We start from the raw sequence: 26765 nt of genomic DNA on the forward strand, positions 1-26765 counted from the left end.
CTTAATTTGGCATTTACAATCTCTCTCTACATATATATATGTAATATCTATAAGAGCATCTCTATTGGTGGAGTCAACCACTATATGTAAGAGAGATGCATATATCATCAAAAGATCTCATAATAGATAACATTTTCAATGGATCAACTATAGCACATTCTTTAAAATTCGGTCTACTTATAGAATAGCGCTAATATTCGTTTTCCCCTCTCTCCATTAAAATTTCCCGCCACAAAGGAAAAATACTGATGCAAGCTACCTTACACCTAGAGGATTTGACACTGTTTCAGACGTCATCCTAATTTACAGGTTCAAATATTCATAAATTATAAGTTAGTATCAAGCTATATAACCCACTCAATCCATTAAATGGCGGGAGTAGAAAAATATCATGCTAGTTTAAAACAATGGGAAAGTAAGTACATATATTTCCAATGTAGCCTGTGGACCAGGACATGGTCCTATCAATTTCCTGTTGAATAAATGGGTTCATAAGAATTTTGGACAAAAATCTAATTAGTTAGACCTCATGAAAATTTACCTTATATCTATCTCACTACAAATCTAATATGACCCACTTCAACAAGTTTCACACACACTAACTCAAGTTGACTTTAAAATGGAAATATAGTATACATTTTCACAGAGCAGCCACAAACGCGCTGGCACGCAAACACTGTAGTACCATAGTTTTATGGATGAAAGAAATTTTCAAGAAATTTTCTGCGGTAACTACTCATGCAAAGAAAACAATGTAAGAACAATAAAGCAGCTAAATATATTACCATGGCAAATGAACTTGCAGAACATAGTTTGTGTGCATAACTTTTTTAGAATAAAATCAAATGAGTTATCTCTTGAAATAAAAATAGAATCTAAAGAGGTGTATGATTTTTTTGACCAAATTCAGCAAGGAAGCATCTACCTATTTTTTATTATTTTTTATTCTAGATCCGTTTAATTCGCTCCAACGATGAGTCGAACTCGCGCCTGCCTGCTGAGCGCTACTCAGATGCTCTAACCACTAGGCTAGAGACCCTTTCACAGAGGCGTATGCTATTAATAACCGAATCGGTACTAAATAAAAGTCCAAATGTATTGTATGCTTAATCTTATTCTCAAATGTCTCTATTTGTCAAATTTAGATACTTTTGTTTTTGCGAATCATAAATTTTAGGTACTTGATTTGGAAAATAAATAAATTGTATACTTATGCATAAAAGTCAGTGCAACTATTAATAGCAGTGCATAAAAGTGGAGAGGAATGATTCTTCCAGGAGGGAAAATTATGCCAAAGAAGATTCTTGTGCCATTATATATTTTAATATCCATAAAATACGTGAAGGAATATACCCGTGCATAAAAGACACAACTTGAGGGAGTTATTGTATTATCGTGCTAATGCAGCAATTCCTTATGTTTCTATGCAAACATATGTTTCTCAAATGCACCAAAACATATCGAAAAATACTGGTATGTTGGAAATTATGGTAGACAATAAATTGATCATTAATATGTTGCATCTTTTATTTTTTCGGAACATATAAATATGTAGATTTGATAGAAGATTTCAATTACGATTGGCCGTGCATATATGCAAGAGGATAGGTTTTCTTCCTCAGCTGGCTTACACCAAGGATGTGGCTTCCTTGCCACAATGCCACTAGTGGTAAGAGGTCAGAGTAGAGAAGAAGCCACAGGGCTGTGCACCCGCAGAGGATCCGAGCAGCAGCCTGCAGCCCCGTGCCTGCTCCCTCCGTCATCTACAAATACCGTCCTGCTCTTCCTCCGCTTGCTTCCTCTCTGCACTCCCTCCACTTTCTCTCTCTTCCCCTCTCTCCTCACTCGCCTCGCCATTAAAACGCAAAGCTCCAAAAACAGAACACTCTGCACAAGAAAATCGTCTTATCTTCTCCCTGATCCCAACCTCGAACCTTCCATCTTGAACCATCCCAGTCCGTGAATTCCTTCCCCCCGATCGCCGCCGGATTTTCCTGGATTTTTTTTCCAGATTTTTTGAGGTATTTTTGGTTGGGGGGCGGTTCCATTGCCATTCCTCGGCGGGGATAGGGTTAGGGTTTGTTGGGATGAGGGTGCACGGGGAGGTGTCGGACGACGAGGAGGCGGCGGCTGCGGCGGGGGAGCCGGTGCCGCTGACCCCGCCGCCCGCCTCCGCGGGGCAGCAGCGGCTGGTGGTGGGCTACGCCCTCACCAAGAAGAAGGTCAAGAGCTTCCTGCAGCCCAAGCTGCTCGCGCTCGCCAGGTAAACGAGGAGACATGCTGACCCTCCCGCGTCAAAGCTAGAATCTTTTGTGTGGTTGTCCCAGGAGAAGAGGCGTGTGATGTGCTGTGGTGGCCGATTTGGTTGACTGAAAGAGATGTGGTTTCTGATTAATTTGATTATTCTGGAAAAACGCAAACGAAATTGTGGATTGATGGTTGGAGGCTTAAGTGCAAGTCAATTTGAATATCCAATTTGCATTGCCTGATCGTATTATGTTGTCCCCCCTCGTTGGAAAATTCTCAACGGGGAAGTGAATTTTGTTGATTCAGTAGGTAGGAAATGGGGGAAGTGATTTGATTTTTAAGGTTTTGGATGGAATGGAATGGAATTGACTGTATTCTCTAGTACCAAGGAGTAGCCATCAGCCCATCACATTGAAGCCTTATGATCTAGTTGGAGTCAACTAGTCAAGTGGATAGTGAGAGTAGCTACTGCATGAGTTATCTTAGCTAAAAACCGGGGGTCATACTATTTTACTAGTATTGGAAGGAATCTAGGGGCTTGACTGTGAAATGTTGATCCTGACACAAGCTATCAGTGGTAGTCATTACTTTTCTGTTGCGTTGACCCTTTGCATAGCTTATTGCTTTGTTGATATGGAAATACGGTCAATTTTGTATGCACATCGCATTTGGTTGGTGTCTGAGACTCTCATATTGGAATATTCTTGTGGATAAGCACATCACATGTCTTGGGCATGCCTTTAAGATGACCACTGGGGACCAAAATAATCTGTCCAGGCTGTTGGGCAAACTCTAAACTTCCTTGAATGAAGCCTCATTCCAACTGAAACTATTATATGGATATTTTGACTTGACCAAGACTTGATACATGCTCAAATTAACAAAAGATGGTGGAAAAGGAAATAAATGAATTGAAACAGGGAATGCCTGTTTGTTAGAAGAGAATTTTTTAAAATTTATTTTGAAGCAAAGATTGTATAATTTTTGTGTGATTCTAGAAGTCTAAGCATTTAAGCTTCGAATCAACTATGATTGCTTTTCTAGATTTATTGATAGGCTGCTTTGTTTCTGAAATCATGTTCAATCAGGTGCATTTAGTGATTTGTTTCCATTTAGAGGCTTAAGCTGTTTCAAGTACCATATGAAATGTCTGTATAAGTGCGGTTGTTCTCAATGCTTTCCATGTGGTAGCTTTTAGTATGAATATTATGAATGAGCTTGAAATCGCATATTTAGCTCCAGCATAGCTAATGTTGTGAAGTAAACAAAATAAATTTTTGTGTGCTAGGTTTACTTTTGTTAGTAGAACCATTGCTTTGTATTGTGAGGTTTATTTCATGCTTTTCCTAGCTAGCAATACAGCTCCAATCTTGGCTGCATTCAGGTTTCTATCTGAAGGAAGGAATGACATGCAAAACTAGGGAACCTTGATGGTTCTGTTTGCTGATTTGTTAATTGCATTTATGATATGTTACCTCTCTTACATGAAAATAAGAAGGGCTGGATGCTATGGTGTAAGTGTACCTGTTGGCTTCCAGCACATTAAATTGTTAGGTTAGTGCGCAGCTAATGTATAGCGAAGCATATCGGTCCAATTTCATACAGCAGATAACATGCATATGAGATTCAATATACGCATTATTCTTTGCTATATTTAGAAGAACATGTAGTTTCTAAATCAACAAACCTTATAGTAAAACTTTGACGATAAAAAGCTTCATTCTGCTACCACCAGTCTATATGATTTTGTGAAGTCAACCTTGAGTTTCCTTTGAAGAGGGTTATACATTATTTCTTGGTTTCTTCACTTGAAATCAAGTTAGCCTATGTTACATCCTTGCTACTTCAATTTGTAGGTATCTATCTATTAAGGTGTGCTGTTGAAGCTGCCTCAATAAAATTTCATATGTTGCTTTGGATGTTTCTGCTCTTTTTTCTCTTTTGATGTTTGTATAAATATGACTAATATGTTCTTACCTGCCTTGTCGTTATGCTATTGATGAGTGTTTTGTACTGTTTTGCTATATTGCATTTGTTCAGGAAGAAAGGCATTCATTTCGCATCAATTGATGAGACTCGTCCTCTCTCCGAACAAGGCCCATTTGACATCATTTTGCACAAGGTCCGTCGTTTGGTCTTTATCTTGAGATGATATTGCAGTTTTGGGTATCCTTTATTTCTTACATAGGTTTTGTTGAACATCCAGATGCACTTCTCTGGGCCATACATATCTTATAACAGACTATTTCTGTGTCCTGCATCTTATTTTCAAAATCTGTCATCATGCTCTCTGCTGATATTGTTTGCTTCTAACTCAGTTTTGTGCATGCTTTTTGTCAGCTTACTAGCAAGGAGTGGCAGCAAGTTCTGGAGGTAGGCCCTGAACACCAAAGGGAAAACTTTCTGTGTGCAAAGTGTAGTTGTGTACTCCTCAAACTGGGTCTGCATATAGCGTAGCTACTAAAAAAACTTGGCCGGCGGGGGAAAGACTGCCCCCACGGTATTTCACTAAGAAGAGCTCAACCGGAGTCCGGCCGAGAAAGGTCACGAAAGCTGCCCCCCCCCCCTCCCTGCATAGGGATGCCACCCCCTATGATTCAGGCCTTAACCCATGCTTTGAGGCCCAACCCAGTGCCAACCCTACACGAGGGCCTGCCCAGGCGCCCACCATATGTCGGTTCACTCATGCCAACTAGGGAACCACCACTTTTTTTACCCAGCCTGAAATTCGCTCCCACGGGGATTCGAACCCAGGACCTGGGGTGCTACTAAGGTCACTAGCGTAGCTAGTATCATGTTTCTTGTATACCTCTTTCTGTCTGCAACATGCAATTAGGTATCATGTTTTAGTTTAAAGCCAGATTGCAGAATTGTGCTTACTGCAGTACTTTCATGCTGAACATTCTAAATGCTGAGTGTTGTGTTTTCTTTTGCATATATTCACTTCTTTCGTGTTCTTAAAGGATTATCGTGAAGAGCATCCAGAAGTGACTGTCCTTGACCCACCAAATGCTATCCAACATTTGCACAATCGCCAGTCCATGCTTCAAGAAGTTGCTGATCTGAACTTGTCCAATGGCTATGGTATTTTTTTTTGTAACAGCAATGTTGACATTCATGTATTAGCAAATAGATTTATGTGATGAGTTCTGTTTGTTTTATTATGTGTGTAAGTTAACTTGATATGTTATGGTCTAGAGTAACATAGAGATAAAGAGCAGGGGATGGAGTTAGTTGATTGCTCAAGTTATTGACAGGATAACTATGGCATGGAATCGGAGACTATGTGGGAGCTCTACTTTCTAAAATGCTCATAATGGTTCTCTGACTTGCTTATAAGTGTAATATTACAATTTTAGTAATGCCACGTGTCTGGAAATGAGTTATGCACTTTTATCCTAGGAAAATAACATGTTGATCTTTTCACTAAATTATTGCTTGTGATTAAATATTGCAGGTGAGGTTTGCACTCCACGGCAGCTGGTTATCATGAAAGATCCGTCTTCCATACCTGATGCAGTTGCCAAGGCTGGACTAACCTTGCCCTTGGGTGAGTTATTCACACATAATTGTGATCCTGCTACTCAAAGAGAAATCATGATAATAGTATGCAAAAGTTTCTCATGATAATAGTATTGCATTGAACTTCTACTCAGATATTGTACACTGGTTCATTTAAACTTTACAATAGGAGCACAATATTTATATTTTTGTTGAGTTATTGACAAAATTTATGTGTTTAGTGTTAAATGTGACCTAATATTGTGATGATCCAGAATTGGTAACTTCCGTGTCTTTGTTATTGGATTAGTCTTTTTTCCTGTATTTTTCATTGTTGGGTTTGATTGCTGTGTGCAAAATGTACCTTTCAAGGAAAAGACGCAATTATCAAATGAATTAGGAGTTTCGAATATTTTGCTCCACCTCTATGGATTTTTGTGAGTCAATGACATGTAAAATTATTCAAATATTTTGTTGAAAATGCTTTGCATACTAGCCTGTCAGTGTTTAGTAGTGTGTTACATGAGAATGAAGGTGAGACTGGTCTCCGGATCAAGTATGATAGGGATATTCGCTGTTACTGAACTTTACTCTTCCATTATTCCTTCTAGTTCAACTAATGATGAGTCAACACTAAATGGTTTGGAAATTCTCTGGTAATTCCTTTAGGTTTCACCTCATTTATTTTTCATTCTAGCATGCTGCATCTTCTATGTTTATCTATTCCTTGTTCATGTAAAGCTGTAACATGTTCAAAACAAGACATGGTCAAGTCCTGAATGTTTCTGTTGTCAACAATACCCCTTTTGCAGTTGCCAAACCATTGGTTGTTGATGGAACATCAAAATCTCATGAGCTATCCCTTGCATATGTGGAGTCATCGTTGCCTTTGCTTGATCCTCCTCTTGTTCTCCAGGAATTTGTCAACCATGGTAAACATTTAATCTTCTCCCGTATATACTTGTAAAACATCGGTCTATATTGAAACTGAATTTTGTTGTCTGTACAGGTGGGATCCTGTTTAAGGTATATATTGTTGGTGAAACTATACGTGTTGTCCGCCGGTTTTCGCTTCCTGATGTCAACACATATGACTTGGGAAACAATGATGGCATCTTTCGGTTTCCAAGAGTTTCCTGTGCTACAAATAATGCAGAAGATGCAGATGTTGACCCTTCTATTGCAGGTAAAACTTCTGCGCCGGTGAAGTCAATTAAATCTGCATTGGTTTAAGCTATTGCAATTTGCATGCTCCACCTGAGTCCTCTTGGTTCAGGTATAACTGCCCAGATGAATGACCTATATCACTATATGCCATTTTTCTATCCTTAAAGTAACTTCCACTGAAGTTGTTCAGTCTCTTAGAAGAGGTGTCAACTTATTGATTTCCCTGTTAAATATATGTTTGCAACTGGTCTAACTTATTGCTCTTATGATAGAACTTCCTCCAAAGCCACTTCTAGAAAAACTCGGCAAGGAGCTTCGACGCCGACTGGTATGAGTAAATCTCATTATGTATTAGCCCAATACAACACTTGACATTTATGTGCTCGCTTGACACTTTCAAATATACCAGGGTCTTAGACTGTTTAACATAGATATGATTAGAGAACATGGAAGAAAGGATCGGTACTATGTCATCGACATCAACTATTTTCCTGGTATGTTGCCTCTACTTCCCTCCCTGTGTGTTTGTTAAGTCTCTAGCTTTGTGTGGATTATAGCTTTTGTGCACAAGTGGGCTATAGTGGATGCAGTTTGTAAAGTCTCTAGCTTTGTGCGGATTATAGTGCCTCTGTTTCCCCCCTCAATGTATGTCTGGGGCATAAACCTTAGTTTGGATTAGATTTATGGACAGCATTTAGCCATTTTTGTGTAGCAGCTAAGCATATTGCTGTTGCTGCATTTGTAGTGGCCACAGTGCGCCATTTTATGTGCATGTTTTAGCAACAGATGCACTTCTGGGTGAAATTTAAAGACATGCAGAGTATGACCACAGCATGATGATTCAGAAGAAATTCACATGGTTGGCTTTATTTGAGATAAGATCATAACAAATTCTTTTGGGTAAACTTACACATTCCATGATGAAACTATTGCATAAGCTTCTTTTACCTTTTCAGAACTGCTCTCAAAGCATATCACATGACCATCAATAGGAACACTCACAATTTGTTGCAAAGCAAAGTGTCATATTGCTATCCTTTGTTGTGTTTTTTGATTGTTGTAGCCAAAATTCTGCAGGGTACGGCAAGATGCCAGGATATGAGCATATATTTACTGACTTCTTGCTAAGCCTCGTGCAAAGCAAGTACAAGATGCTTTTAAGCGGGAGCTGAAGCGTAGAGAAGCTTGCCAAGATGGAGACTATTGACAGATGCCAAACAGCCATGTAGCAGTGGTCGGTGGCAACTAGATAGATTTTCCATATTGTACATAGCAAGGGGATGGGGGTTAACCTTGACAGGAAGTGCATATTAGAAGTCAAAGGAGAAATGCAGCATGTGGGCGGGGATGATATGGGAAGAAATGTTCGTTGTCCTGTTGCCAACCTGTGTAAATCGTTAAACTGAGACCCTACCTTGGCTTCTTTGCAACAAGATGTTGTAGCTAGTCCTCATCAGATGCAAGGCGTGCATAATCTTTGATAACCTGATGCTCTGTTGTGGTTGTGGACACCTTGAAGCCTCGAAAATCTTTCTGAACTTAGAAGGTAAAGGCAAACAGAACTCATGGATTCAATTACCAATTGCTGCTGAAGGTTACCTTGAGACATTCATCATTGCGTTGGTTGCACATTCCTAAGCTTTTGGTCTGATTGCCAATCACGTGTAAATTGATTCGTAAACAGAGAGAGATCATGTATAGCTTTTGCAGGCACATATTGATGCAGCCACCGATCTCAGACGTCCAAATCTTACAACAGCTGTTACCAAACCAAAATGATGGCATATGTTTAATAGTAGACTATAACACGGATCATGCTACCACGTTCTACACCTGTCTCACTCATAACAGCCAGGCAAGAGGCATTTCGTCCTCCAATATGATGGTCACAGCATCACTAGTTCAGAACCCTGAACTTTTATCCTTTCCGCTCACTAGTCAGACAAAGCTGTGGATGAAACTTACCGCAAAACCTATCCTCTTTTACCGATTTTTACAATAGCTAGGTTTTTTAAGATGGCCTTACAAAAAAAAAGATTTTTTTAAGGTGGTACAGTGACAGTCAAATCATCCTTCTAGTGCGCATATATAGCATTTGATGACACCACTGATAAACCGTTTTCTTTAGTTCATCAGTTAAATCAAGATCACTATCTTGCTGATTCACCAGTGCCACTTCTTCAATTATGAGCACTGATGTGTCTGGTCTTCTAGTTCTCTGTCTCTGCCTGTCATTCGTTATTTGATCAATACTACAATGGCCTATAAACTCTCCTGGAAGGGGCTTGAGGATCAATTCAAAACTATATGCAATTGCTTGCACTAAGATATCGATACATGCACCATTGAGTTTCTATCCTGTTTCATTGAAGAATCAGTGTGTAGATGAAGCTAGTGCAGTGAAATTGCTCAGGCATGAGCGAAGAATATGAACAGAGATTCTTCAGAGATGACTACCTTGTTGCCTGCATCTGAGAATAAGACCAGAAATTTGAAAATAGGGAGTAATTTCTAGTTTGCATTGGATACTAGCTAGGTGAATCATCTAGACCTAGTTTGATTTTTGAAGAGGAAATCCCCAGTTTTCTCTGTTTTATTTACACTTATATGATGGTAGCTACGAATTGACTGTTGTATCATTTTTATACTCTGAAACATGGACACATGGAGGTTAAACACACATATTAGCCAGGACCAGTATACCTGATGCCTACTTTTGTTGAGAGATAACACAATTAATGTATGAAGTGTCAAGCAAAGATTTGCCAGCCCATGCTTTTCACATTCAAATAAATAATGATGGCTATCAGAACATTATCTTCATCGGTCAAGATCACTTACTTTATCTCACACATTACGCAATGAGCATATCACATACGAATGAAGTTAATCCGCAACCTTTAAATTTTTTGTTACTACCTACTTGATCCAATCATCAGGTTTTCACCTCACGAATCCACAACCAAGTCAACACTCAGCTTTTTCGCAAAGAGGATAAGTACACATCAACTGTTTGTTAACTTCAACGCTTTCAACTAAATGTTAGGTCACGAAATCTTTTAGGTACCAAGCGTGTGGTGTTGCATCCTTATGTCATGATTGTTAAAAACAATTTGTTGAAACAAACAGATCAACTCTATCCAAAGCCCCTTTCTGAAAACAATATTTTACGAGAACTTTCAGCATGCCCATATTATTGGTCTTAGTCATATGCTATGGCACAAATGAACAATTACATAATAATGGAAGTTGTTTTGCTCTGCTTTAAGGGCTTCTCAATTTGGACTGTACCTGATGATAGGTTGGCCACTGCGACCAGCAGACACAAGGCAAACAGCAAGATATGGTCCTAATGATAGGTTGCTATTAGCAATCATTGTCCTGTTTACTTCGTCCAAGACATAAGGAATCTGATGCCGTTTAAACTAACGGTGGATGCTAATTCAGATTTCTATCATTTTGCTCAATGGAGCATCCATCATGATTTTACAGGAAGGGTGCTTTATTCTTTGAGATAATTATTGCTGAAAAGTTAGCAGTTACAGCAAAAATATAAAAAGGACAACAATTATAGTGGGTTATTATGTTTTTTTCTTGTGCACTCAATCTCTATGGATGTTATATTGCTCAAGAGCAGACAAATGTCGTACGCCTATTGCTGCTATGTCCCTCTCTCTCTGATACAATATCTGGAAATTCTCCCTCTGCCACATCATGCTACTTGTATGTAGTATATATCTGAAAAACTATTCGTCGGCAAGGGATTCCTCAGGGCCCCATGCGATCCAGCATTTCCGTGGTAAGATTATTGCATTAATAATCAAGGCACTTTTGGGGAAAAGCACTTATCTTTTTTTTATTGATGCCTTACCACCAAGACACATTTACTTTTGAACTTGAAGAAAGACTTCAGATAAATTAAAGGGGAAAATCTATATTTTCCCCTTGATTTGATGCCTTATTGCCATACTACCTTAGTGGAATTCATGGCACTAGTTCATACCGATGACTAGGACTTTTTTCTCTTTACTTTCTCAATGCCAGGTCTTGCTTTCGAAGAAAATCGATGAACAAGCTGAACCTTTTTTTTTTGGGGGGGGGGGGGGTTATTTCTTAGTCTAGATTTATTTCTTGCTCAAAAAATAAGTCAAAATATCGGCACCAACTTATTCACTATCTTTCTTTTTGCGTTTTGAGATGTATGCATATTGACAGTGTGTAGAAAACCTTTTCTTTTTATAGAACATATATAGGATAATTTTGCGTTCCATTGCAATAAGAAAACGGAGCACAACTATCTATAATAACTCAAAATGCAGTGAGCGCTTCATCAAGTAGCCACTCGGCAGAAAGGAAAACATTAACTTGTAACGTCCATTTAATAAGTACTGTAATGGCCCAGCTCTTTGGCATAAGTTATTTTTTAACTTCAAGCACAAAAATGATATGTTGGGAAGAAGTATAATAATTAGCTCTCCATCAATAGGCAATCCTAGCAAACAAATGAAAAAACAAGTTGCATATACTACACATCTAACATCATAAGTCCAAGCAAAAAATTCTCTAGTACAATAATTGAATCTGGATCTTGTGCAAGATAGCTATAGGTATAGAATTAAAATGACTGACAGACAATTGGAGAAAGAAAGAACAATATGTCACACACAGTTACATTCCAGCTCTATCAGTTAGGCTAATGTTTATGTTCTTTTGTGCTTGTAAAAGTGAACTCTGTGGTGAAGCCATGAGTCATACATGCACTGAAGTGTTGATAATTACTAGCGCGTCATCATGGATCGAACATCTTCCAATATGTATGTTGCCAATTCGATCAGTTTCCAAGATCATTGAACTAAGCATACTCTAGTAGCAATATTGTATATATTGATCTACTGACCATTAGACTACAACAATAGATATATTAGCCACTAAATTCTTGCATGACTAAATTATCTGCACCTTAAAAGTCAAAGATCTAATAATGAAGTTTCTTTGTGTGGGTCATAAAAGAGATCTAGTTGGGGAAAAGAATTGGTTCCATCATTTTCCTCACCGGTTATCTTGGCTGGCATGGTCTGTGCCGCAACAAGATCTGTTGACCACAAGAGCTGGAAACATGGTGCTAAGGAAGGAGAGGTGGTTGCTTTGCAGTTGGATGGATCATTCGTTACACTACATTCAGGTGTTGGGTTGCAAAGACATTTTACAAGGTGGGCAAGAGGCCTCCATCACAGATTTGTGGAGGATTTGGTGATGGTGACTGCAGTGTGATTCAGATCCCATCTGAACATGGATTGGAAATTGATCTGAACCCTTGTCCTTGTCTTCCCAGCAATGTCAATTTCATCATCGTTATGAGAGAGAGAGAGAGAGTACCATGTTGATGTTTAATCTAAAGTTATTGACTAACAAGTAAAAATCTAGTTCCTGATACTTGAGGCAACTGTGTGAGTATCATGAATAATCTTCGGTCATTGTCTGTACCATGCATTGATCACAAAAATTATCAATTTTCATGGTAACTATCTCAATAATTGTTATTGAAATATATGTTATATATTTTTCATAAATTATGAAATCAACCAGTTAGGTCCCAAGAGGCATGCATGCTCTCTGGTTACATTGATGTTGAAGGCTACATGACGGGACACGTCCAATGTGATTGATTTTCAATAAAAGAGGCAACTAATGTAGTGGAGAAGCACTTCATATCAATTTCTCTCTATTAACTGTTTAGTTGATTAGCTGCTAATCCTGCACGTGATAGACTGTGGAATTGTCGGCAGATATGAATTCTGGATTACAAATCAGGGAAATTTAAAAGAATCATGACATAATGGTGAAAGTAATATTCCCTACAGATCAGGGGAATTTAATTTTCTATGCAGATTTAGTAGGTAACTTTTAAGTTAGGACATCTCATTAGATTCGTTTTTATGTCACATAAATCCCATAATCACTTCAGTTGACACAAGTAATGTTTGTTCTGTGATTTTGTAAAAGTGTTGTTCCCTAAATGGCTAGCACAATATCAAAATAAATTGGCAATTGTCCGCCAAAAAGGTTGTAATGAGCTGAAGGTTGTCCACAATGGAATGTGGGGCCAAGAAAACTTTAGGCTTTTGCAGGACACACTCATAAAGGCCCTCCACGAAGCATCCACGATGCTTCCTCCGAAAAAGAGTTTTGCGTATAAAGCACCACTTCCATCAGCACAAAACAAGGTCCAACCCCTATGTAACACCATTTTTCTTCTCCGTTCGAAGTCATTATTCTTGTAATAATTAGTTAAACATATTAGTGTCTTGCTATTTTATTTGGCACGTAAATGTTGCACTCAAGTTATTTAGAGTTGCTTCTTTGTTATTAATTCATAGTTCAGTGCAAGAAATACATAGTATAGCGAGCTTCTTCATTGATATCTGAGCACCGAATACTTATATATGCATTTAAATGATATTCAGTGAACTTGTCGCACAATATATCTTAAAGTACCAGCCAGGTCCTTCTTTAAAAAGAATTAAATAGATTTACAAATAATTAAAAGGGCATCATAATAATTTCTCACTATTTTTTACTTGGTCCCACCAATTTAGTACTTCTTTTTTAGTACTTCATTGCACTTTCTTTGTCTGCACCATTCGATTTCACCGGATGAACGACTCTCATTTTTTCAAGCATTCTAAAATTTCTCAGTATCATATATATCATAATAGGCAAAATTACAACAAATATGGAACTGTAAAACTTAAATTTTATAAACTATGAACAGTTATAAGGATGGTATATGGTTATTAAACAATTAGATCCTTATTTATATTATATTATATACTTAATCTCCCTGAACCTTTATTTAGATGCTAAAGCTTTGCACTTCTTTCATTTTTTTTTTGAAAAAATGCAGTACACAGACAGACTCAGATACATCCACCCGTCATGAGTACACAGGCATGAACATCCTGTCACTTTTTTATGCTTCATGGTACTCTGGTCACAAACATGCATACACACTCACCACTATAAATACAAACACACGCAAACCTTACCCCTATAAACACCTCCAAGAGACTGAGCTAACATGCTGTCGACGGGCACATTGACTACCCTGAAAGTACATCGCTATTAGTTCTTAGAATAAATCTAGTAAAATTTGAGCACATGTGCTGATTCAAAGACTCAAACTCGGGTGTGCATGTTCCACCATGAGAAACCTAGCCAGCTAAGCTATGTGCTTAGTTCATTGCACTTCTTTTCCTTATGAGTACATTGTGAGACTACGTCAACACTAGCGCTGCACTACCAACGAGCACATCGCCTACCACTCAAAGAATAGCATAACTAATTCCAATCAAGGAAAACATAGTCACTCCTACTAAGTCTAAGTTCTTAGTCAAATTTGACTTTTATAAAATCAAAATATGCCTTACATTACTGGACAGAAGGATTATATTATTTCCATACATTATATTTACTTAATCATATCTACTTTTCCCGTTTGATAGTCGATCTCATGATGCATGATAGAAAATTATTTTCTATATATCCCACACCACCATGATAATTGGAGAAAAAGTGATCCACAAACCTACCAAGAGTGATAAAAGAAATGGTTGAATGGTAGCTAGTGGCACTACATGATATCATCATGGTCACACATAAAAGGGGAGGTGTCCATTGTGTTTGGACTTTTGGATAGGGATATGCATGTGTGTGTAATTAGGTGTAAGTTGGTGACAAGGAGAGCACGGGAGGAGAGAGACTTTTGCAGACAACATTGGTCGGCTGAGGTTTTTTTGCTGGGGGGAGAGAGAGAGATAGCCAGATAGAGGAAGCAGCTAGGCAGCTATTGAGGGACACCATTGGATTAGACAAACATATGAAACCACCTTATCTTTGTGGTATTGGTGGTACTCACCCAAATGACCAAGATATATTCAACCTGTCTCTGTCTTTTTCATCACCATACAGAAAGTTTCATGATTGCTTACTCCTTTTACTCACAAATTCTGATCTTATGTGGATACGTACATGATAGCCACAGTTCGCTGTCAATTTTATTTACACGTTTCAATGCATATTGCAGAAACACCAATACTCAGCTGTGATTTATGTGCAAGCATGAATTTCAAAAGTACCATTTGCAACAAATTTTATTTATTTTTTGTTTTCACTGGTTCAGTCACGAGCCGGAAAAACAAAAACAACCCTTGGTAATACTTGTCCTTGAACTTCACCAGGACTAATTTTGGGATGGACAGACGAATTCTACTTTTGCTTTAGAATTCTTGATGACGATATGCGTGAACTCTAATAAAGCTTAGGTATAAAATAAAATATTAAAGTTGACAACAAACAGAGAAGTAGTATACACAACCGAAATACTATATCCATATACACATATAATTTGTCAATACAGAATAATAAACGCGTGCTTTTTTGCACAAAGAATCCCAGAGCCGAAGAGAGAGGTCGTTGTCGGTCCAAGTCATCATCCACCATCCAAAGGAGATCGAATGTTACCCAACTGCATGATGGCAAATCATTGGTAGGGCCACACCAAATCCTCGTCAGCGTGTGGACGTGTCAAAACAGCTGTAGGAGACGTCAAGCAGGATTTTCTTGCTTAGCTGAGAGGCAACCTGAGGGCATCACGCAGGACTTCCTCTCTTTACATTATCCTTTAAAAAATAGGAGAAAAACTGAAAGTCTTCATATTCTTTATTTTTCATTGACGCAGCATGCATACAATTCATATAAAGCACATCTTTACAGTTTTTATTTAAGAAAAATGTTGAAAAATGGGAGCTTTAGTTATTAAGGTTTTCTCTAATGGTGAAACCTAGCTTTCTACTGGTTCGACTCTCCTATTTAGCATAGCTACTTATATTTATGGGCTATTTTTTCAGTAATAAAAATCATGACCGTTGACATCGAGGTGGGTGTGGTGATTTTGTTAATATCAAGATTTATATGCCGACATATTCTTAAAGGTGTTTATAGTGGTAGGATGTGCGCGTAGATTTTATAGAAAATAAGCGTGCATGCATGCATGTGATCATCTGTGTTTGTTCTGTGTTTCGAGGAAAAAATATATTTTTCTAATAATTTCTTCAACTATTGTGAAGCAACTTGTCATGCGCTATATATCTCATATGGGGAACAAACAATTTAGCAGTGCTAGATTTAGTTTGATTCTCGAGTAAAGCAGTGTTCAGTTTACTTTGAAAACTCCGGTTACCTGGGGAACTCGATCCTTAACACAATTTTTTATTTGCAAAATTAAATATCTAGTGCCTTCTTATGAAGTCGATCAAATGAATTCTTAATTAAGTATTAAGGGAAAAAGGGCCAAAGCACCTTAATTAGTTTGTTAAAATATGGTTGCTTACGTACGTGCGGATGCTGAGATTATATATGAAAGAAGTTGGGAGATGGATATGTGGCATATATTATATATAATATCGTGGTCAAGAACTCGGCGAACTATATAGAATAACAGCTCAACTACTTAGCAAAGTCTATACACTAGTAGCACATTAGACGCGTGACACATGGACTTGTCGTTTTTGTGAGGCAATCAACGATAGTGGCGAATCTAGGAATACTCTCAACCACATGATTTGTACTTTGAATGATTGCATATCCATGCCCAACAAATCGATACACTGTGGACATCAGGAGTCAACATTGTAGTTATATATGATTAAGATGAGGAAGGCCGGGTTAATCATTGCACAACTTATATCAATACTGAATTTTCTAGAGGGAAATAAATAACCAACCCACGGATTGTTGCTTGCTCAAAGGAACAAGTGGATCACACTCAATCATAATGTTGGCTTGGTTGTTCCTTGGCAATAATTAATTATGATCACCACCTGACACTAATTAATTAACATCCCTCTTCACACATGCATGGCTGGACATACCAAACACATATGTATCATTGCCAAAAGTGAGGGGACACAACCAAATTCTCAAATGATATGTTCTTCCAAAATCCCTAAAACCGCACCAGCCTTTTCAGTACCGTGGCAGTTCACTGTGGAACATCAAGATCCTAATTCCTTACATGATTACATGCTACCATCACCCTTCCCATATAGCCAAGACAGTGAGGCCGTACTTCAGTGGTCACCATACCATCATGACCTCTCCCCATCCACCACAAGCTAGTATGTGTGCATAGTGTGAAGCAAAGGCCAGGCAATGGATGGGGCCCACTCAATGCTTTTCGATCCTTGTCGAGAACATGAAAACGATCAATTAAAGATTTATGTTATTTTGTTCATGTCAAAAATTGATTTTCCGCTGATTGGGGGCCATATTAACTTTCAAAACATGACCCCCCCAACCCCTCTGATTTCTGCAGGAATGGAACTATTGCTCTCGCCATCTCGCGTATTGCAGGTTATTATTGTATACTGTAGTATGTATTTTATTTATTTGTGCAATTACAATATGCAGAAGTATACAAATTGACCACTGCTTTGCTTCTGCAATTTGCATGCATATGAGACCAGTGGAAGATTATCGATATTTCTAGGAGAGAGCCAATGGAATAAAAGCTTTCCTGAATGGAATTAGGAGAAGAGCCCACCTCACTCAACCATATACACCTACATACCCTAATTGGGGAATGTTGATTGATGATATTGCAATTGTGACTTCTGAACCCCCATCATTAAAAAAGTTGTTACAAAATGAGCTAACCACCAGTGTCCCACATCAGACAGACCTTTCAACTGGCCCAAAATTCAGAGTTCCATGTGGAAAGCAAATATGTGGTGTGTAAAGAGGGCAAGCCTTACCGAGAACAAAGCGTGATGGAGCAATCTTGGCAGATGGAGTAGTATATGCTAGTACTACCAAACAAAAGTTACTTTGGAGTCACGAAGCATATCAATGTTCGTCCAGTAAATGGGCACAGAGGTCTGGTTTGGCCAGTGCAGTTATCGATGAGTGCCCATGGGCACAATCACCACCATACATACTCGTGTAAAACAAAAACTAGTATTTAATTTAATTTGCAACTAATACACGCTACTGGAGAAGTGAGCATTCATCCATGATGTTAGTATTGGAGAGCTTTTGTTCGGTACTAATGCACGGAATTAGTACCGGGTTCAAAATTTTGATCCCAGAGGCCTTTTAGTACCGAGTCACAACACCACCCGGTACTAAAAGTTACGGAGACTTTTAGTACTGGGCAATAACACCAGCCAGTACTAAAAGTACTTTTTAGTATCGGTGGTGTTATTGCCCGGTACTAAAAGTCTCCGTACAGGTTACTACTTACTTCAAAATAAATGCATATCTAACTCCATCACCAGTGCTGTATATATGAGATGGTAAGGAAGGTTTGCGTGAGTCTTGATGTCGTGGATTTGAATCTCACGGACTGCGTACGCGCATATTACGCATGAAATTCGTGTGACTTCAGATTTTTTTTATTTTTTGGCGCAAAGCCACCCACCGGTACTAAAATGTGCATTTAGTACCAGTTGAACTGCCTGGTAATAAAATGCATTGGATTTAGTACCGAATGAGTGATATGATCGGGTACCTGGTACCAAAGAGGATTCTCCACCGGTACTTAGAGGTCGATCGTCCATAAAAATAATCAAGGGACCTTTTGTTTACAAACACTAGAAAAAACCCTGATGTGCAGATCCTATATATATCATACCATATGCAAGCTTCAATCATCTAACCATATGCTAATGAGTGAGTGATGACTACAAGGTAAAGCCACTGGAAGAGCTGGAAAAAATGAAGAAAAGTCAGTAGGTGCATATATGCATGCAAGTATAATAATATATAAAGTATAGGACAATGGAAAAGGGAGTCCACATACTCTTAGAATATATGGACTCCGTTCCTGCTTACAATTCATGTACCTTTTTCATTTTTGTCAACCTCTTTAAGTGCTGAGTGCATTATTGTGTCTGTGTTTTCTTGTTTTGGCTCATGTGGCTTGCCTGCCTCCCCTATATGTATGGGTGTCCATCCTCCTCTTCTCTCTCCCCCTCCTCTTCTTCCTTCTGCGCCCTCACACACATATTCTCTCCTCCCCCAACCATTCTCTCTCTAGCTCTCTCTCTCCACACATACACAAAAGCGCAGAAGCAGCTAGCGAGCACATGCACACAGGCCATAGGTAAAACTTTCGCAAGAAACCATTGCTTGCGTTATCTCCCTGACTTAGACAACAGCAGAAACTCTGTATGGAGCAAGAAGAGGTCGGTCTAGCCCTGGCCCTCTCCCTCGGCTCCTCCGGCCACCACGAGCTTAAGGAACAGCCCTCGCCGTCGTCGCGCTCATGGGCGCGGTTGGAGCCGTCGTTGTCGCTCAGCCTCCCAACCAAAGACAGCCGCCTGTCGGCTCCGGTGAGGATTGCTGCCGTGAAGAGAGAGCTGCCGATGGAGGAGGACGATGAGGCCACCGCCGACAGGGCGCTTTACTCGGTGGCGTCGTCGGCGCTGGTAGCGGCTGACGACGACGAAGGGTGCAACAGCCGGAAGAAGCTGAGGCTGACCAAGGAGCAGTCGGCGCTGCTGGAGGACCGCTTCAAGGAGCACAGCACCCTCAACCCTGTAAGCAAAATTATTAAAATATATCGTGTAAAAATTGAATTGTCAGTATTTTTGGTTTGTATTCTCCCCTTTGTTGATGCATGGTTGATGATCTCTCTGGGCAGAAGCAAAAGGCTGCTTTGGCAAAGCAACTGAATCTGAGGCCGAGGCAAGTGGAAGTGTGGTTCCAAAACAGAAGAGCCAGGTTAGTCAGTCATATTCACCTCAAAACCCCTATCCATATCTTTTTTCCTTCCTTTTCCATCATACATATTCTTGCCAATTCTAATATAAAGAAGCAATTCATAAACTCTCTCTGATAGAATTTCATAAACCAATTAATCCATCTTATATTTCCTTTCTGAAAAAAATTATCTTGTACTAATAATCTATTGAACAATAATTAATTAATCTTGATGTGCATGCATGGATTGTTGCAGAACGAAATTGAAGCAGACAGAGGTGGACTGCGAGCTTCTCAAGCGCTGCTGCGAGACGTTAACTGAGGAGAACCGACGCCTCCACCGCGAGCTCCAGCAGCTCCGCGCCCTCAACCACCCCCACCCAGCCACCTTTTTCATGCCCGCCGCCACGCTCTCCATCTGCCCCTCCTGCGAGCGCCTCGCCGGAGCGCCTGCCACCACCACCACTGGTGCAGACCGGCCCAAGGCGGGCGGCGGCCCCGGCCGAGCAGCCCATTTGTTCAGCCCTTTCACCCATTCCACTGCCTGCTGAACGTTTCGTCCATCAATTCACCCATGATTTAGGCAATAGCAAATCATTTTAATCATTATATGTATATATATACATATATTTTTAGCTAGCCATTCTATCTCTGCATCATCGATTATTCGTCATCATGTACAAGCAATTGATTGGCCATAGATTGCATATATTCCCCTCCCCTCCCCCTTAATTCGTTAGCTTTGTTTTTTCACAAGCTAATGAAATACTAGCGTGTGAGGAGGATGGAGCACCACGCATGCATGCATCTAGGGAAAAAAAATGTCTAGCTTGGTGTTGCTGCTGCTATAGGTAGTATTGTGGATGTTGTTGGTGTAGCTATAGCTTTAGTAGTTGTTACTGATGAATTTCCTTTTATTAATTGTCAGTCAGGGAAGTATCATCATTAGATGATGATGACATGACACCACATACACATCCCAGTTTATTTGGATGTGAATTCATGTATATATCCATATGATGTATTTGTTTCACCAACTCTATAATATATTGATTTGTTTTGAGAAATTGTGTGCGTGTATGCGTGAACCCGGATAAAGAGAAATGAAATTTTCGTATTGCGGTTGAAGAAATCAATTATTTTAGTTTTCTAATAAAAAGGTCAATTTCTTACAAAAGTCTACATCGATCTGATGATAAATAATACTTTTTTGAAGAAACCAGTTAGAGATTTATATTCGTTTTGTTTTGTTAATATAAAAAAATAAGGGGATCATTCTTACAAGAATAATAATAATAATGATATTGTTTTCGGGTGATGTTCATGATCGACCAATCGAGTTAATCTGTTTAGCGTGTAAACTTTGATTCGGAGCAAGTAATATATCCAGATCCCTCTAGTAATAAGGGGAGAGGCACATATTATGTGAGCAAAGACACGAACTAGTCGTGATACACCAAAGGAGGTTGGGCTGTGGTAGTTTAACTTGCGAGGCATGCGTTGCATGCATGTGTGGGTGTGCATGCAGGGGGCACAGACAAGCAATGATCTTTCTGTTGAGACACACACCATCCGGGCTCCTGCCTCCCAATCTCTTGGCAATTTCTTGATGACCCCGTCACCTGCGGGGGACGGCATCACGAATCCTCTATGCCAGTCATGCACGTCTGTTCGATGAAAGTCAGTACTCCCTCCGTTTTGAAATATAGGCCGTGACCGTCTCTATCATACATAGTCTCCATTGCACCACTGCTGACTAAAGCGATAAGTATTTCGGTGCAACGGTTGCACGTTGAAATGTGTTTGGAATTAGTAGTAGACTCGTTCAAGGCATGTAAGTTCCCATGGGGCTTCTGTACCTGAGCTATAGTCCATGACATCATCCTTGAGTACTGACAGTCACAGAATATGCAACTTGTGTGCTAGGACCATGAAATTTTGTATGGGCAGGCAGCTCACATGCTTGAGATCCAGAAACCATTTTTCATGCTTTATAAGGCGTTGAGACTGACATCGTCCATGCATACGGATGTCTAGTGTTTGAGTGTGTGGTGAAAAGTCTTGGAAAGGAGGAGGGCTGGAAATAAGCTGGCGTGTAGGGGAAGTCCAGAATGATGGGTAAGTCAGCCAATAATGGCTGATGTAGAATCGCACATTGCTTCTCAGGAATCTTCTCTACGTTGTTGTACTCTTTCAGGAGATTTGAAAATGCTGACTGCATATACCAAGTCTACCAAGAACACCTCATCAATACAGATGCAAGTGAGAACCCACAGAGCGCGGCTTGTCCACGCGGCCAATTCTAGAATCGTATCACAAAAAAAAAATCAGAACCAAATTAATTCCCTAAAAGTCTGATACCCTTTTAAGAAAAGTTCGAGAGAAAATTTGTGCCTAAAAATGATGAGTAAGTCAGGCAAATCTGTAGCTCTTCAGGAGATTTGGAAATGTTGAATGTCTACCCTGGACACCTCATCAAGTACAGATGCATGTAGTCAGGGTTCACAATTTCTGCGGAATTTCGCCGAAATTTCACTGGATCCCGAAAAAAGTGTGTACCGGCCAAAAAATTTCAGCCAAATTCATCTCCGGCCCATGACCTGAGCTAATCCGGCCCAAATTCCGTTTCCCCGCCAGCCCACGTGCCATATACCCCCATCCTAACCCTAAATTGCCCCCAATTCCTCTTGGCTCGGGCTCTGCATTCCTTGCGGCGGCGGCGGCGGCTGCTGCTCTCTTGCTCGCCACTTGGCACCTCTAAATTTTATCTACTGGAATTGTAAACACTGCATGCAGTATAGGCACCTCTAAATTTTTTCCTCCAATAATAACATTGACGAGGATGGATCTAGTGAATTAGGGTTTACCATGGGCGTTTTTTTTTCTACCATCCATACATTCCATGTGTACAGGAAGTAGATATTTGGGGGAAGTAGTTGCCATGTACTCCCTCCGTCCCATGAAGGGTGTAATTCTAGTTTTTCTAGGATAGATTAGTGGTGGCATAAGAAGACTCTAATACCCTCATTTTTGGCCACATGCAATAAGTTTTAGCATGCAAATCAGATTTGACCACTTAATTTAGGTAGGTAGGTAGATTTATTTTCTAGGATTGTACTTTTTTGCGGGATTTTTTCAAAAGGTAGGATCACACTTTTCACGGGATGAAGGAAGTAGTTGTATAGCTCGCGTACATCTTCTAGTCTGTTGTAGTTTGTTGTAACTCCAGATAGATCTTCAATAACTTCTCCCGGATACGCTCAACAATGTAAGCCACGATAGCGGCTCTTACCACCTCTATATTAACAAAGGTGCGGTCCAGAATGGGGTTCAATGCTCCCAACACCTCTGCATTCTTTCGTGGTAATCAGAAGTTCAGAACCAACACATGAAAACAGATCTTATAGATCCAATCCAGGAAAGGTCCATGGCGAGCTTATCTAGTACTGCCATGGTCAACCCGCTCCTTGGCAACGTTGAAGCTGAACAAGATGAACCATGACCTCTGGAAGGCATAGGTTCCTACTGTGGTTTGACAGGCACCTTCACTTGCCTTTTTTCACTCAAATAATTTTTGTTTCAGTTAATATATAGCATACTGAGGGTTCAGGTGGGTCGCTGATGTCTGTGCCTTGATTGGATACTATTGGACTGAAGTTGAGTGGGAGGGACAGGAGAAAAAATTAAAAATTAGTTCATTTTAGACTCATCCCTTCGTTCCCTTCCAATCCTCTTGCCTTAGATGGAGCTTCAAAAAGATCGAGGCCAATCTTTTCAAGGCCAATCTGGCTAGCACCTAGTTAGTACACACAAGAGAGTGGACTTGGACTACAGCTAAGGCCGTTGTTTCTAGCACATGTATGCCAAAGTAGTAAACTTCCAATCCATGATGTACAGCCTATTAATTAAGCTCAAGTACCTCTGCTGATGAAGAAAGAAAGGAGCTTATTTCCGCTTGGATATGTCTACTTGCCCAGGTACGACATAGTACAAACACGTGGTTAAAACAACTATATATGTTGCAACTTGCAAGGGCAGCACACGGGTGACACCTAAATAGTCTGAAAGTGTATTAAAGACCAAAAGCAACGTTCTACTGCTAGACATTTTTGGCTTAATTGTATTGGAAACATAAAGAGACCCTTCCCACATAAAGATGAGATCAAATCAAACAATTGATTTTACCATGCCGAAGCCTTTGTCGAGATGATCAAAACGGACGTATGGTTCATTCAATTATGAATCCATATGAGAAAGTTACGATGACCAGAAGATGCCGCTAGCTAGAATTTTGAAATTTTCCGGTAATTAGTGGAATTTTTCAGTAATTAGTAAAATTTCCAATAAAATCTATGTCGAGTTTGTTAGAAATTTCCACCATAATGGAAACTTTCAAATGAAATAGAGTTGTAGGCAAGACCTTTCTACCCTATATAAATATAAATGATGAAGATCATCCACAATTGGTTAAGGACAAATTTATTTTATTTCTTCATTTCCCTCTTTGCTTTTCCAACCCAATTGATGTCCTTAATTATCCTATCTGTGTACAACTTATCAAAATGCCAAGTCTAGGCCAAGCCTTTAGTGCAAGCGCATCTTTCGATTCTTGGTCAGAATCTTAGCCCTTAAGTTGAGTAGGCGCAAATTGTGTAAGGTGCGCTTTGAGCGCCAGCTACTTATAAGGTTGGGATCTATGTCCTAGATCAAGTAGACCCAAAGGCATATCAAGTAGTATAGGGCACACTGATGGAAAAACGGGCATTAGTTTCAGTTGGATAGGCTCATATATCTCGAAAATCCAACCGGGACTAATCTTTCGAGACTAGACCTCCTTTAGTCCCGATTGGTATTACCAACCGGGACAAAAGGAGCCACGTGCATGCGCCTGCATGGCGGCCCCTTTAGTCCTGGTTGGTATTACCAACCGGGACTAAAGACTTTTTTTTACCCTGAATTCTTTTCCATATTAATGCTAATTGTTGATTCACTTATATATATACACCTATACATATACATCCTTAGCGTACACTACTTACATGTATATGCTCGTATTGTATGCATGTCGTATATATATTTTATGATAGTATATGCATAATATTAATTATAACTACTTTATATACAATTCTTAGTATATTATACACATCAAACTAAACTAGTATTAATACAATTACTATATATACAATAACTTGCCCTCATAATTCTTAGGATCCTCCCATCGTGATGTTGCTCGGTTTGGCTACTGAATGTCCATCGTAATAAAATTCTCCTTTGGGATTTATCATCTCGTCCACCAGAAATCCTATGAGTGCTTCTTGGATTGCTAAAAGCCTTTTCTTCTCCAAGAGTTCTTCGCGAATCTGCCACATCTGTAATTTGGAAATATGTGAATGTTACACCAACAATTAAATAAAAGGAGTTAGAAAATGATTAATAATTAATAGGTTTATTTTATCTGATAGGATATTGTACCTCACGAAATGGTGTATGTGCTCACAAACGTAGTATCCACATAAATTATTCTCTTATTCCTGTCTCAAGCACTTTAGTGGAAAAAAATAAGTTATGAAATATTCGTATTATAGAACATACAAAATGTGCAATCTTCATGCATATCGGAAAAGTTGTACTGAATGTAAGTTTCTCTTTGAATTAATCACAGTGATACTTACGGAATCATTTCCATGCGCTGCAAATTAAAATAATGAATATGATACAGTGTTAGGTGAAAATTTAGGAAACAAACTTTTGCATAGAGATAAAGATCCAGAATTATTACAAGTTAAGCATATCTTGAATGTCTTGGTACTCGTCCTTTGGTTTCCTCAGCAAATCAAAGACAATAATGTTGCTTTGATCAATCATAATTATAAGAAGAATCCAGTGATAATTGTGTACATAAATGTTCATATTAGAACTAACTAACATTAATTAGGTAAGGAAACTCATACTTACTTAAAGTGGTAAGGTACTAGTATGTATTATTTGTAATTCTGTTGCTCCAAGAATTTATATATTGCGTCCAATGTAGACTTTGGTTGATCCCGTATCTGCTTTTAGTTAACAAGAGTTGGGTCCATGAAGTTAACATTGAAGTAGGATTCTCGGCGGCACCTCTGAATTTGCATCCTACATAAAATGAAAAACAAAGTTAGTGGGATGAAACACACACACAATAATGAGCTGAGCCAAAATTAACATTTAGTAAACACACACTTACAAAACTCAGGCGCTGATAAGAGAGACATCAAGGGCATCTTGATGGTACACTTCATAAATATCCTTGAATTCCAACCACAACAGTTTCTCACCTCCACCAAAAAAATCAATTGGTTTAACAAGTAGTGCGAACAAGACCCTATCATTGGCCGACTGCTCCATGTACCACTGATGGAATTCATACATCTTAGTTGTGAGCTTCCGTACCAATTCGGACCTAATTAGAGGCTTGCCTAACTCAAAGGGTCATTTAGGTATAGTCTTTTCTGGTGGTGGCAGTTCGTCTTGCCCTAGAACTTCAGCAAGCGAGAGACCTGTATCTGCTATAAACTTAACGACCTTAATTTGTTGTTCTAAAGGCAAAGTTGCTATTTGTTGAGCTTCTTGATCTGCTTGCTGATCTTGCTGGCCGAGCTAGGGGACAATACGACTGGACGATGACTCTCCTCATTTCTTCTTCTACCAAGACTTAACTAACGAATGATCATAGTTCGATAGTAACGTCTTCTTAACTTCTTTTTTCATGCCAATAAATTTTTTAATTTGGCTGAATCTACTAGCTTAGGCTCCATCTCCTTCGATTTTCATTCTGTAGCAATTTTTTCAATCCACTCCCTCTTCTTCGCTTTTCATTCTGCAGCAATTTTTTCAATCCACTCCCTTACATGTGCTTGCAATGCCTCCTCCAATTCCTCAGGAGTCATATCGCCTGCTAGCTTCTTAATAGGTTTAGACTTCTTTTTTCTTCCTCGGTTCTTTCACCTATGGCACCATTGGCTTGGAAGACAGTGGTCGCGACTTCTTGACAGGTGCTGCAGGTACTTCCTTGCTCGCACCAGACTTTAGTCCAGGCGCTGCAGACTGTGATCGAG

At 39.3% G+C, this 26765-nt stretch overlaps 2 protein-coding genes across 3 annotated transcripts; both read left to right on the top strand.

Moving 5' to 3' along the window:
* The first annotated feature begins 1786 nt into the window (after positions 1-1786).
* On the top strand, positions 1787-8527 carry LOC101776470 (inositol-tetrakisphosphate 1-kinase 1). 2 transcript variants are annotated; one of them, XM_004983430.2, is made up of 10 exons: positions 1789-2263; positions 4288-4369; positions 4588-4620; positions 5211-5331; positions 5705-5797; positions 6561-6680; positions 6758-6934; positions 7188-7243; positions 7325-7409; positions 7993-8527. In XM_004983430.2, the coding sequence occupies exons 1-10, from the start codon at positions 2088-2090 to the stop codon at positions 8085-8087; spliced, it is 1038 nt and encodes a 345-aa protein (XP_004983487.1). In that variant the 5' UTR covers positions 1789-2087; the 3' UTR covers positions 8088-8527. The 2 variants fall into 2 exon arrangements, 1 of the variants encoding a protein (XP_004983487.1); XR_002675874.1 differs by lacking the exon at positions 7993-8527 and having other exon boundaries at positions 1787-2263; positions 6758-7024.
* A 10391-nt stretch (positions 8528-18918) lies between these two features.
* On the top strand, positions 18919-20741 carry LOC101776874 (homeobox-leucine zipper protein HOX15). Its single transcript, XM_004983431.3, has 3 exons — positions 18919-19511; positions 19616-19695; positions 19931-20741. The coding sequence occupies exons 1-3, from the start codon at positions 19143-19145 to the stop codon at positions 20223-20225; spliced, it is 744 nt and encodes a 247-aa protein (XP_004983488.1). The 5' UTR covers positions 18919-19142; the 3' UTR covers positions 20226-20741.
* The last annotated feature ends 6024 nt before the right edge of the window (positions 20742-26765 follow it).

This window comes from Setaria italica, chromosome IX, assembly GCF_000263155.2.
Source record: "Setaria italica strain Yugu1 chromosome IX, Setaria_italica_v2.0, whole genome shotgun sequence".
Classification (NCBI taxonomy): Eukaryota; Viridiplantae; Streptophyta; class Magnoliopsida; order Poales; family Poaceae; genus Setaria; species Setaria italica.

What these genes read in the sequence shown, in the direction of transcription:
- LOC101776470 (XM_004983430.2), top strand. Translation starts at nt 2,088, where the DNA reads ATGAGGGTGCACGGGGAGGTGTCGGACGACGAGGAGGCGGCGGCTGCG. An exon ending in TGGACTAACCTTGCCCTTGG is followed by an intron (nt 5,798 to 6,560) that starts GTGAGTTATTCA and finishes CCCCTTTTGCAG; the next exon opens with TTGCCAAACCATTGGTTGTT. An exon ending in CCAGGAATTTGTCAACCATG is followed by an intron (nt 6,681 to 6,757) that starts GTAAACATTTAA and finishes TTGTCTGTACAG; the next exon opens with GTGGGATCCTGTTTAAGGTA.
- LOC101776874 (XM_004983431.3), top strand. Translation starts at nt 19,143, where the DNA reads ATGGAGCAAGAAGAGGTCGGTCTAGCCCTGGCCCTCTCCCTCGGCTCC. An exon ending in AGCACAGCACCCTCAACCCT is followed by an intron (nt 19,512 to 19,615) that starts GTAAGCAAAATT and finishes CTCTCTGGGCAG; the next exon opens with AAGCAAAAGGCTGCTTTGGC. An exon ending in TTCCAAAACAGAAGAGCCAG is followed by an intron (nt 19,696 to 19,930) that starts GTTAGTCAGTCA and finishes GGATTGTTGCAG; the next exon opens with AACGAAATTGAAGCAGACAG.